General features: G+C 50.2%; 1 protein-coding gene across 1 annotated transcript in view; it reads right to left on the minus strand.

Annotated features, from left to right (window-relative positions):
* Positions 1 to 13402, minus strand: part of ATP2C2 (ATPase secretory pathway Ca2+ transporting 2) — a 94478-nt gene that overhangs the window by 37242 nt on the left and 43834 nt on the right. The window contains 5 exon segments of the mRNA XM_010355630.2: positions 394 to 460; positions 3211 to 3286; positions 3804 to 3872; positions 3962 to 4111; positions 11249 to 11357. Of these exon segments, the coding sequence (XP_010353932.2) occupies positions 394 to 460; positions 3211 to 3286; positions 3804 to 3872; positions 3962 to 4111; positions 11249 to 11357 (471 nt within the window).

A 13402-nucleotide genomic window follows, 5' to 3' on the forward strand; every position in this document is an offset into this window, starting at 1 on the left:
CTTCCCCTTCCACCTTGATTGGAAACTTCCTGGAGCCTCCTCAGAAGCTGAGCAGACACCATACTTCCTGTACAGCCTGTACAACCGTGGGCCAATTAAACCTCTTTTCCTGATAAATTACCAAGCCTCAGGTATTTTCTTTTTAGCAATGCAAGAACAGCCTAATACAAAAGGGAGCCCCGGATTATATGCTGTCATTCATTTTGCAGGCATTCACCAGGCACTCTGTACCTGTCGGAGAACGTGCTATTGGGAGGCTGGAGTTTGGGTGATGGGGTTGCACCTTCCCCAGCCCTTCCTGTTCTGCAACCTCCCCACCTTCTCTTGCTGCAGGGAAGGGCTCAGAGCCCATGACCACCCTGGCAAGGCAAGGGGCAGCCACAGCACCCTTACCTGACCCCAATCGTGAACATATTCAGGAGCTGTTTCCCTTGCAACCAGCCAATGAGCATGATGAGACCTGGGGAAGAGACAGAAACATCCTTATCTCCATATGCGCTGCCCACGCTGATGCCCGGAGGGATTCAAACCCACTTCCTTCAAGAGTTTACAGGAACGCATGCACAGAGGAACGACTGATGGCCTCAAACACTTCCAACCCCTCTCTTCTTTTTTCTAAGGGAGATACGTTTATACCTACAAAAACCTGGTTTTACTTTCTCAGGAAAGGTCCAAGCCCAGTTTAAGGTAAAGACTCAATCAGTTTATTTTGGACTGTTTGCAAGCATTTACATCTTATTCCCAAAGTTTCCCATCTGCTGTGTGTATCCAGAACATGCCCCTATGCGGTGTTTGCTGTGGCAAATGCAGCTGCTCCTGCGACGGGCAGATGGGCCACGGGTTTTTTTTTTTTTTTTTAATTATTTTATTCTGTGGTACTCATGATTAAATATACTGCATTTCCGTTTTCCTTCATTAATAATTTACCCAATGTTTAGTGCACACCAGGTACTGCACTAGGTGTGTGAGATGCGGAGGTGGTCACAGATAGACCCTCAAGGCACAAATGGCAGGAGCTGCCCCGGGGCCTGTGGAAGTTCATGAGATGCTCTGGCAACGGGGAAAGGTGCTCGGGTTGCCTGGTGCAGTCTGAGTCTCGTCATCTAAAAGTGGGGCTCATTGTCGTGCCCCCCTCAAAGAGTACTTCCCTGGTTTAAGGTATGACAGTCTGTGCTCAGAACAGCTCCTGGGCCACAGCAAACACCAACCTAATCGTTAACTCTTGTTGCCATCATTGTCAGAAGGAGTGAGTAGGGACTGGGAAGGTGGGTGGGGTTGCCTGCCGGGTGACACCCTTGGAGAGCTTTCTAAAGAATGTCAGCTTTGCTTTGCAGGGACTGGGGGCCAGGGATGTTTTTTGTTGGGTGTGTATGTATATGTGTGTTGAGCAGGGGAGCTACCACAGTATCTGTTAGTTTTGTTTTGGGTACCTACAATTAGCTATTAAACTCAGTCATCAGTTAAAATCTTAGCTAGAGCCCAGATGAACTCTGGGCTATCTATCAAATGAAATAGATTAGCAGGGGAACTCTACTGGAGACAGGGGTGAGGCAGTGAGCCTGGAGTCACCCCCACTAGGAACTTACCCCACCCCCACCCTTGTGGCTTTCCCATAGCAGAAGGCTGGAGATTCCTCACAGGAGCTCACAAGATTCAACTAGGAACAAGTCTTCCGAAATCCATGTTCAATGTCTATACATTAGTAGCTTGAAAACGGCCACACTGAGAGTACTTACACCATGGGAATTGGCAAATGCTACTTTCCTCTAGAAGCACTTAACAGTATGGCGTGGCTTCCCTGCACCTGCCCCTGGGCCTTCTAGGGGGTCCATGGGACTGAGGTTCAAAACTCTCCCTCTGCTATAGCAGCTCTCAAAATGTTAAAAAAAAAAAAAAAAAAAAAAAAAAAAAGGCCGGGTGTGGTGGCTCATGCCTGTAATCCTAGCACTTTGGGAGGCCAAGGCGGGCAGATCACTTGAGGCCAGGAGTTCAAGACCAGCCTGGCCAACATGGCAAAACCCTGTCTCTACCAAAAATACAAAAATTAGCTGGGCATGATGGTGCATGCCTGTCATCCCAGCAACTCAGGAGGTTGAGGCAGGAGAACAGCTTAACCCAGGTGGTGGAGGTTGCAGTGAGCTGAGATCACACCACTACACTCCAACCTGGGCAACAGAGTGAGACTCCACAACAACAAAAAAAAAAAAAAAAAAAAAAAAAATCTGAGTGGTATCATGGGCCTTGCTGTGGACATGTCAGTTTAAGTTCTAATTTAACTTAAGAAACACGGGATTACATAAGCTGTTTCTCTCAAGACTGTTCTCTGGCTCTGCCGTTTTGGCCACACTCACCAGCACCTCCCTCATCATTGGATGTGCTATAGGCAGTGGCTTGTTGGTTTATTCCTGGATTAAATTTTTCACTCAACAAATATTTACTGAGAATCTATTAGAGGCCAGGCACTGGTTGATCCTAAAGGCTGGAATAAAGCAAGGCCAGAACTGGAAAGAGCAGAAAGAAGCCAGAGAAGGGACTGGGCAGTACCATGGGGATGTTAAGTCTTAAGATCTAGATTCAGGACTGCAGCATCATATCAATGCTGTTTGGCGTGTTACCAAAGGTCAGGAAGTCCCAGCTCAGGCACAGGCTGCTTAGAAGCATAGAAATATGGTTGGGTGCACAGCTAAACTACATTTCCCAGTCTCCTTTGCAGTTACATAGGCCATGTGACTCATTCTGGCCAATAAAAGACAGACAAATTGATGACTCCACTTCCTGGTCTATGCCTTAAAAATGTCCCCCACAAGCCTCCATGTTCTCTCTTTCACTATCTGCTGGCTGAACAGAAATATGGCATCCAAGGACCCAGAGGAAGACAGAGCAACAATATAGTAGGGGCCTGGGTCCAAGTCAGTGTTTTTAGACAAGCTGTCCAGGAGAGCCACTGGATCAGGAATACACCCATGGACTGTGGCGTGAGCAAGGAACAAGCGTTTACTGTTAAGCCAAGAAAATGTAGCGGCTACTTATTATAGCAGCCAGCCTGGTCCAACTATACAGAAAGCTCTTGTTGCTTTTTGAGAGCCTCTGATCCCAATTCCCAAGCCTTATGCAGCTGAGCAGCAAGATATTTGAGAAACGGTCATGGTGGCCACCCTATGACGGCTCCCCTCCATCTGCAGAACCCAGTACAGAAACTGCTTCACTTACCGATTATGCCAAAGGAGAAGAGTGTCAGTTGCTTTCCTAGCCTGTCCATGCTTTTCTGCAAAGGCGTTTTAGGTGTCTGAAAGGGTGAGTACAATGGGTTAGTTGGGCAAGATCCCAGTTTCTACCTGCCTTTGTTCAAAATGTCTTCACCTTGCCATCCTGCAGCTTGAGTGATGATCACACAGGGGTACAAACATGTCAATATTCATTGACTTCTGCACTGAAGAGTTGTGTGTGTTACTGTCTGAAAATTGTATCTTTATGAAAATGCTAACAAATGTCTTAAATGTTCAAAAGGAGGCCAGGTGTGGTGGATTAGTCCTGTAATCCTGGCACTTTGAGAGGCTGAGCAGACAGAATGCTTGAGCTCAGGAGTTTGAGACCAGCCTGGGCAACATGGCAAAATCCTGTCTCTATTTAAAAAAAAAAAAAAAAAAAAAAAAAAAAACCAACAAAATTAAATGTTTAAAAAGTATATTCATATTAACTACACGCCTCTCATTCCTAAGGAGTAGGCAGGGCTGATGTTATTAGCCTATAATAATCTCAAACTCCAGCTTACAAAAATCCCGAAGCCCCGTCCTGCCCCTTACCTCTTCAGCCTGCATCATCTTAAACACTTCTCCGAACTGAGAGCTTTCCCCTGTTCCAATCACGACCCCCTGTGTCCAGGAGAGAGAGAAATATGAAATCTAAGGGCTGGGAGCCTGTGGGTTATGGGAGCCCAAAGCCTCGGAGCCCCAGGGCTTACCTGGCCCCTCCCATACTGCACCAGGGTCCCCATGAAGACGATGTTGCTGAGGGTGGTGAGGTCCCCGCCGCCTGTCAAGGGGCTGTCTGTTTTACTGCATGGCTCGGCTTCCCCAGTGAAACTGGATTCATCCACCAAGAGGTCCGTGACCTAGGAGAGCAAGGGGAAAAGGCTGTGGAATCTCCTGTAACCTGAAGAATTGGTGTTAAAAGCACAAAATGGTCCAGCACCTTCATGGACATGAAACGAAGAACACAGTGAATCTACAGAATGAGTGTCACAATGATGGCCTCGGGGGCCTCCAGGGTCAGAAGAGCTTTGCATGAGCAACCTCTCTTAAAAACATGAAAGTCTCATCGCTTCACTTAACATTGTTCAAAATTTTGATTAAAAAAAAAAAAAACCGAAAGCGATGGCTATTTTAGGATATACCTTTTAAAACACCTGTGTGTCTCCTCACACGCAGTCCACTCTTCACCTTGGAGATGCCTGTACAACCTGTGTGGTTCCCACACAATCCCACACAATAACCAAGCCAGGTTATTCGGTGAGAATCTAAGGCAACAGTAACACCAGAAACACAGACAGGGACGCAGAGACACCCACACACCCTGGCAAGGGGAAGGGAGGTAGTGACATTTGTAGAACACTGACTACGCACCAGGCCCTGAGCGCAGCTCCCCACAAGGCTTAACCCTCAGACCTCACCATCCCCAATGGAAGACGCTATTATCTTCCCCACTTTGCATGTGGGGAAACTGAAGCATGGAAGAATTAATTTGTTCAAGTTTCCACAGCCAGTTAGTGGCAGAACAGAGACTTGAACCGAAGCTCTGGTTCCAGAAACTATACTCTTAACCATCTTGCAAAACCACAACTAGACCTCAGACTTACCACATATCACTCCCAAGGAGAGGCTCCCAGGACCAGAACTGTCCCAGCCACCTCTGAGTTCATAGAGAGGGGCTAGGTGGGCCTGTCCCTTGGGACCTGGTCATGTAAACATGTTACACCAAGCTAGAGAGAAGCCTTCTTCCACAAACCACCAGAGAACCACAGCTAGATCAGTGATTCTCAAACAGCGACCTGTAACTTCTCTATAATTGAAAACCGTTTACATTTAGTAATCATCTTTTAAAAATATGTGCACTGCCATAGGATCTCAGTCCCCAAGAATGACAGGGGCCGCCACTCGCCCAGGTAATGCCTGTCTCCCTGCTCCTTTCCTAATGGACCCCACAGCATTGGGGAGGAGAGGCCTTCTGCCGCACAGCCACATTCCCGCCTCCCTGTGGCTCCAGTGGCTCCAGCTCTGGACAATGAAGCATACGAAGTCACTGAGTGATGCTGGGGAAAATCTTTGAAGGAAGCTCAAAGAACATTCTGGAAAATACCTGGCTGGGGCTCTTCAAAACTGTCAGGGACAGCCGGGCGCGGTGGCTCACGCCTGTAATCCCAGCACTTTGGGAGGCCGAGGCAGGCAGATCACTCGAAGTCAGGAGTTCGAGACCAGCCTGGCCAACACAGTGAAACCTTGTCTCTACTACAAATACAAAAATTAGCCGGGCATGATGGCAGCCGCCTGTAATCCCAGCTACTCGGGAGGCTGAGGCAAGAGAATCTCTTGAACCCGGGAGGCAGAGGCTGTAGTGAGCCGAGATCGCCCACAGAACTCTAGCTTGGGTGACATAGAGAGACTCTGCTCAAAACAAAAACAAAACCGAAACTCTCAAGATCAAGGTCAAAAACAAGGAAAGTCAGAAACTGTCACAGCCAACAAGAACCTCGGAGACATGACCACTAAATGTCATGTGGGATCCTGGAGCAGAAAAAGGACATTAGGGAAATCTATGGCAATCTGAAAGTGGACGGACTCAAGGTAACAAGAAGGCATCAATATGGGTTCCTTAGTTTTGACCGACGCACCTAAGTAAGCCAAGGCATTAAAACCAGGAGAGGATCCCGGGTGAGGGGTAGATGGGAATCCTGAGCTGAATTTTTCTGCAAATCTAAAACATTTAGTCTCAAAGGTGACCCCCACTAGGGGAAGGCAGCTAGGAAGAGAAGGAGGAAGAAGGAGGAGGCGTTTGGAAGGGAGGAGGGACATGGGATGGGGGGTGAGTGTGGGTTTGGACAGATGGGGATCTGCCCATCCATATCCTCCGCTGGGCCAGGGACTCCTTTGGGCACTGGGAATACCGCAGTGAATGGGATACGATCCCTGCCTCAGGAACACGATACTCCATGGAGGAAGGGGAGGGATTGACAATAAAAAAGCATTGAATGACCACCAGGGTGCACAGAGCAGGGAGGGAGGCCCCTCAGAAGAGGCTGCGGGTAGGGGGTGGTGGGGCGGAGGGGAAGGTCTGGGAGGAGGGAGGGACAGGGAGCAGAGACCTCAGGGATGAGATAGGCTAAGTCACGTGTGGTGGGGGGAGGGTTTTAGGTGCCCCCAGGGCGGTTGAAACCAACACCTTATCTCAGCCTGAGACAAGTAGCTCGGGCCTCCTTTGCCTAAAATGACTGATTTTTTGCCAAAAGCTGCTGTCTCCAGGAAACCCTCCCTGACTACACCAGGCAAGTCTCTCCCATTTGGGAAATCCAGGATTCCCAGTACTTCCACTCACGGGTACCTTAGCAGTCCAGAACAGTACTTGTCACTAGTAGATTTAGGTTAGTCTGTCACTCTGGGCTATAAACTCCTGAGCACAGGGACCAGCGCTGCTTCCTGCAGTGTCCTCGGCACCCAGCCCAGGGCCTGGTACATAGTAGGTGCTCAGGAAACACTTGTTGACTGACTGAGTGATGTGGATGGGGAGTGGGGCGGGGGGCCCCAAGGCAGGAAGGGAGGAGGGAGGGGACCTGGAGAAGGACCGGAGTGTGGCCCGCTGAATAATGCCCCCCACCAGCTTTCTCATGATGTCCGAATCCTAATCCTCAACTTGGGAACGTGTTCTCTGATGTGGTGACAGAGACTTTGCAGACATGACTAACTGAAGGACCTTGACATGGGGAGAATGTGGTCTGGGTGACCGGGGTGGGCCCAGTGAGATCACAAGGGTCCTTATAAGGGAGAGGGAGGAAGAAGGGTTGGAGATGTATTTGACATCAGGGAGATGTAACAGAAGCAGTGGTGCAGGGGCATGGGGCCATGGGGCAAGGATCCTACAGCGGGTCCTTGATCCTACAGCGGGTCCTTCTAGAAGCTGGGAAAGGCCAGGAAACGGCTTCTCCCCTGGAGCCTCTGGAGGAGCATGGCCCTGATAGCACTTTTTTTTTTTTTTTTTAAGATGGAGTCTCACTCTGTCACCCAGGCTGCAGTGCAATGGTGTTAGCCCACTACAACCCTCACCTCCCAGGTTCAAGTGATTCTCCTGCCTCAGTCTCCTGAGTAGCTGGGACTACAGGGGCACACCATCACGCCTGGCTAATTTTTATATTTTTAGTAGAGATGGGATTTCACCATGTTAGCCAGGCTGGTCTTGAACTCCTAACCTCAGGTGATCTTCCCACCTCAGCCTCCCAAAGTGCTGGGATTACAGGAGCGAGCCACCGCTCCCGGACCCTGATAGCACTCTTGATTTCCACCCAGTGAGAACGATTTCAATTCTGACCTCCAGAAAGTCAGACTATGCCTTCACCATACCATACTTTACGGCCTCTAAGTAAGTGGTCATCTGCCGTAGCAGCCACAGGCCACTGATACATCAAGGAAAGCCAGGGCAGAGGCAGTGCCAGGAAGAGTCTGAATGGCTGCTCATAGGGAGAGAGAGAACATCCTAGGGGTAAGGACATGGGCTGTGGATCCAGAGGCCCGGCGTCACGTCCCCCTCCACCGCCCACCGCCGTGTGACTGCGCAGGGCCGCGCAACCTCTCCGGGCTGCTGGGTCCGTGTAGTAAAATAACACAGAGGAAAGATGACAGTGCTGGTCTCTTAAGAGTGTTGGGAGATGAAAGGAAGCAATTTTCATACGGTGGTCAGCATAGACCTGACATACTGAAAAATATTCATTGTCTTCCTATGACAAAAATAAAGGCCGGCAGAAGATCGGGTGGCACCTCCAGACCAAGAAGGAGCGAAGCTGGTTGTGTGTGGGTTCGGCAGGTGGGCAGGAGGGGCTTCTGGTGACCTCCCAGGCTCCCAGGGCACAATCTCAGGAAAGGGGCAAGGAGGGGTGAGGGGCAAAAATAGAGTCAGGGGCACGGAACCTGTGGCCACCAAGGAGGCGTGCCCAGCCTGAAGACGGAGGCACAATCGCGGGCTCACCTCCTATCTCCCACACGCAGGGCTCACGCCCACCCGGTGTCCCCACCTCCAAGACGAAGCGCCACCTGGAGTCCATTCACCTTCGACCCAATTCCCTTTTTCTTTTAGACATGGCTGGGAAGAAAGAATGACCAGTGACCCAGGCTTGCTGGCTGTACCGGCTCAGCCTCTGACTGAGGGCTTCCTCTGTTTTAACTCTAGGAAAGGGAAAAGAATGTCCTGGGACCCCATATACTGTGCAAAAAGGGCTATTACTTTAAGAGCTTTCTTGAACTTGCTGCTTCCTGCTGACACTGCTGGACAGAAATGGTTTTAAAATGTACAGCTGAAGTGCTCCTGGATCTCAGAGCTTAGCAGCTGGTAAGCATTTTCCACTGAACAGACAAAGCCGTTGATAGTTTAATGGAATTGCAAATACCACCAGGAAAATCCACAGTGTTCACAGCCAGTAGCTTTAAAGTGACCTTCGTGGTATCAGTACACAGGTACAATACTTTCTGTACAGATGGGGTGTTGCTATGTTGCCCAGGCTGGTCTCGAACTCCTGGGCTCAAGCAATCCACTCATCTTGGCTGCTCAACGTGCTGGGATTATAGGTATGAGCCACTGTGCCCAGCCACAGTTTAATTTAATATAAGCAGGGTAGAAAGAAAGCCAGCTGAAGCAGTAAGGAAGTTATCTGGGGTGTAAAAAGTTGTTTCAAAGAACCGTTGTATAGACCGATAATGATAAAAAATAAAAGCAATCACCAGTAACTGGTGACCGTTTACCCCACAAAAGGCACGTGCTAAGCATAGCACAGGTCATAGCTTGTTTCATCTTCACAATAACCCTGTGAACTGGAAACCAACATCAGCCCCTTTTAGGGGTGAGGAGATCAAAGCTCAGAGAGGTGAATTCCTTCCCCAAGTCACACCGTAGGAGCTACAGGACTCCGGGTTCTCTGACTCCCAACACACACTGTGGTAACGGGACTCCGGGTTCTCTGACTCCCAACACACACTGTGGTAACGGCAGCCCCCACGCTTGCCTCTCACTCACCGCGCCAGGCACCGTTCTGAGCACTTGGCATCTCTGAAGTTTTTTAATCCTCACAAGTACCCTATAGGCATCACCACCCCCCATTTTGCAGATGAGAAAACTGAGGCACAGAGAGGTTAACTAACTTGCTCGAGGTTGCAAGGCTTTGAATGATGGCCCCGGGGCTCAAGCCCAGGCTTATGTCCAGCCCCAGGTCATTGGCCACCTCTCATACGGCCTCTCTCTGCCTCTGCACCTGTGGTAGACCCATGTCCTTCTCACGGGCTCCCTGGCATCTGGAGCATCCCCTGTTAGGACCCCCCCGCCTCAGGAGAAGGAAAACGTGGACAACCCGAGACCGGCTTCCCCAGTCCTCTTTGCAGGTGGTGATTGGCCACAGACAGCGGTTCCTCTGACTGGATCCATGCACCCCAGACTTGGGGTCAGATGCTGACTGCTGGAGCTGAACACGGGGAGAGGCTGGGCCACAGCAGATCTATTTCTGGTGCTGCAAAGGGCATTACCCTGAGCCTGAGGGCGTACCCTCCTTCACTTTGGTACCTGAACATCTCCTACCTTTATCCCTGCCCTGCCTGGAAATCTGAAGGTCACAGCAGAGAGGCTCAGCGTCCAAGTGGCAACACATAAGCCCTGGCCCCTGCCTCCTATTTCACAGACAGGCTAGGAATGTTGTAAACACAGGTCCCAGGGGGCAGCTCCCAACCCTTTGTGCTCCTCTCCATCCCCTTCCCTTATGCTGCCCATATAACAGCGGGTCCTTGATCCTACAGCGGGTCCTTGATCTCAGCGGGTCCTGAGAATGCATCCCATCAGTAAATACATCAGGCAGATAATCTGTGTCTAATCCTTCATCATGCAAAGCTTTGAACAGTCCTTACACATTCTTGGAAGGATTCTTGAAATAGATTACTCCCATCAACAAATCATGTCGAACTTGATGTAACCTCCTGGGAACCCCAGATAATCTCAGCACAGTGCCTCAGGCCTGGCTCTGTGAAGCTGTGGCACCCAGAGACCCACAAAGCTTGCCCCACAGCCAATGTCCCCAAATCTCACTACCCTAAAAGCGTGTGCTTCTCGCTCTGTTGCCCAGGGTAGAGTGCAGTAGCATAGTCTCGGCTCACTTCAACCTCCGCCTCTTGGGTTCAAGTGATTCTCCTGCCTCAGCCTCCTGAGTAGCTGGAATTACAGGCACACGCCACCACACCCAGCTAATTATTGTATTTTTAGTAGAGATGGTGTTTCACCATGTTGGCCAGGCTGGTCTTGAACTCCTGACCTTAGGTGATCCACCCACCTCTAATATCACTTTTTTTTTTTTTTTTTTTTTGAGAAGGAGTCTCGCTCTGTCACCCAGGCTGGAGTGCAGTGGCCAGATCTCAGCTCACTGCAAACTCCGCCTCCCGGGTTTACGCCATTCTTCTGCCTCAGCCTCCCGAGTAGCTGGGACTACAGGCGCCCGCCACCTCGCCCGGCTAGTTTTTTTTTTGTATTTTTTTAGTAGAGACGGGGTTTCACCGTGTTAGCCAGGATGGTCTCGATCTCCTGACCTCGTGATCCGCCTGCCTCGGCCTCCCAAAGTGCTGGGATTACAGGCTTGAGCCACCGCGCCCGGCCAATATCACGTCTTTCTAACATTTGTGTGTCTGTTTTGAGAAGCAATTCTTGCATCATTCCTCAAGCCCACTTTGGTTTAATTTGTTATTGCAGCCTGCTTTAAACTGGAAAACCATATAGCCAAAATTTGTTAGGCTTAAAGTGAGAATGACAATTTATGAAATATGGTTTGAGGGGCTCTATGCGTAGAATGCGCTTGTCTGCTAACTTCCTTCCGGTCTTGTGTGCATGCATGTGTGTGTGCATGTATGTCTGAGCACCTGTGTATGACACAGACTGTACATACCTACAATAAGCTAAGTGTCTGCTCCTTGACCAGCCCCATCAAATACCCCATTGACAAGGGTGTGGGACCACTCACCTCAGTGAGTCGGATGTCTGCAGGGATCCGGTCTCCGATCGAGAGAGATACGACATCTCCAGGAACCAGTTCTCGAGCAAGCAGATGCTGGAGTTTTCCTTCTCTTAGGCTGCATTTGACGTGGTAAAAAGCAAGAGCATCCATGCCGACATTCGTTTTTATGCACTTTGATGCATTTGAACAAGGAGAAAAGAAACACACTTTTCTCTTTTAATACACACCAACCCTGTGCCTTTAGGGTGTTACTATTTTGAAATTAACATACCCTATGAGACTTTAGGGAAAGGATGTGGTTTCTGAGCATCGCTGGGCCACATCTGAAAGACGAGGCCATTGCTATTTACCCTGCCTGGAAACCAGGTGGGCCACATGCCGCAGCGAGGCTCCTGGGGTCAAGGTCAGCAGTTCTACAGCCTCCAAATGCAGCCAGCAGAGTTTCGTCCTCAGAGCACACAGTACTCAGGGTGCAGGGTCTCCGGAAGTCAGGGATGGCAGAGCCTTGTCACAGCTGGAAGCCCAGGACCTCCATTCCCGCGGGGCCGTGACCAGCTGCCCTCAGACTATGGATGTGCTTCCGTGCAGGCTCCGACTGGAATCCCCCACACTACCGCCCCTGGCCCATCCCAGCTGACTCTGACCTTCCACCTGGCCCCTTCAACCCCTCCTGCATATGGCAGCTGGAGCGCTCTTAGGACCCCAAACCAGATCCCAGCTCCCTCCTGCTCCAAACCCTCCGATGGCTTTCCCATGACCTTGATACCAAACCCAAAGACCTACTCCAGGGCAGGCCAGCCTCCTGCAGCTCCCATCTCATTCCACCCAGCCCCCTTAAACACGCAGCTCCTTCTAGTCTCAGGGGCTTATGCAGACCTCAAATGTAGGAGCAGAAATTCCCCTCTTCCTTGTTAATGGAATGTGATCTTGTTCAGGTATCCACCGTCTCCCCACAGCCATGTGCCCCAGGGAGTGGGTCATGCCCGGCTAAGACCCCTGCTCTTGATTGGCTTAGGCATTAGCACATCATGTGATACTGGCCTGTGAGACATGAGTGGATGTTTGCTGGGGGCTTGTGGGAAAAGATTTCCTTACTGTATGTGCATGTGCATGCACACACACATACCCACCTTCTTCTATAGGGCCTTTGCGTGTTTGGCTGTGATGCCTGGAGCTGTGGCAGCCACCTTGGGACCGTGAGGAGAGCCAGCCAAGAACCAATCCAACCCCTATGAGCTCGAGGTGGCAGGGTAAGGAGGTGAAAGGGCCAGACCCTGGGTGCTCTGCTGAATTAAGTAACCCCACAGCTCCCACCTCAGATCCCTGGCTATGAGACAACATATTTTCTTGGGGTTTGTGCACTTGGACTTTCTGTTCCTTGTAGCCAAGAGCACCTGCCAGAGATATACCTGCTGCTCCCTCAGCTCCTCCCATGGCTGGCTCCTCTTCCTCAGGCCTCAGCTTAAATGTCACCTCCTCTCTAAATGTCAGCCTGATCGACAGCTGTTTAGGGTTGTCCTCCCCTTCCACCAGTCACTATTACATCTCAGTAGGATTTATTTGTTTTGGTGGCCTTGGGCATTTTTTGGCTTTTGTGTACCTGGACAATTCCAAAATCGTCTTGTTTCTTCATTGGCTGATTATGTACTCCCTTGGTAGAAATGTGAGCTCCCCAGAGGCCAAGGCCTCTCCCTTTCTTCCACTTATACAACCTCAGTGCCCTTTCCCCAGGCATACAGTAGCTACTCAATAAATATTTGATGCCTGCATCACGGATGAAGTAACACAGGGAGGGGGTCCCGCACGGCAGGGTTTCCCCTGACTTGGAAATGGGTCTCAGCGACTCAGAGGGTGGGCTTCACCTCCTCAGCACTCTTTCAACTCTGCCGGGCTGCCTGACACCGCTGTTTTTGTAAATAAAACCGTCTTTCAGAAGTGGCCTCCTGGGAAACATTAATAATGCACGCTATTCACCTGAAAGGCCAAGACTTGATATTTAAGCTTAAGATCGGTTCATCAAATCACATAAATCATTTATGCTTCCGTTTGCTCAGTTAATGATGTCACATGTCTGGATTTCTGACAGCATTGTTCATCTGACCAGCGAGCCCAGATGTTTCCACTGCTCCTGTGGCCCTTCTACAATGGACTCGCCCTCTC

The sequence above is a fragment of the Rhinopithecus roxellana genome, chromosome 20 (genome assembly GCF_007565055.1).
Source record: "Rhinopithecus roxellana isolate Shanxi Qingling chromosome 20, ASM756505v1, whole genome shotgun sequence".
In the NCBI taxonomy this organism is placed as follows: Eukaryota; Metazoa; Chordata; class Mammalia; order Primates; family Cercopithecidae; genus Rhinopithecus; species Rhinopithecus roxellana.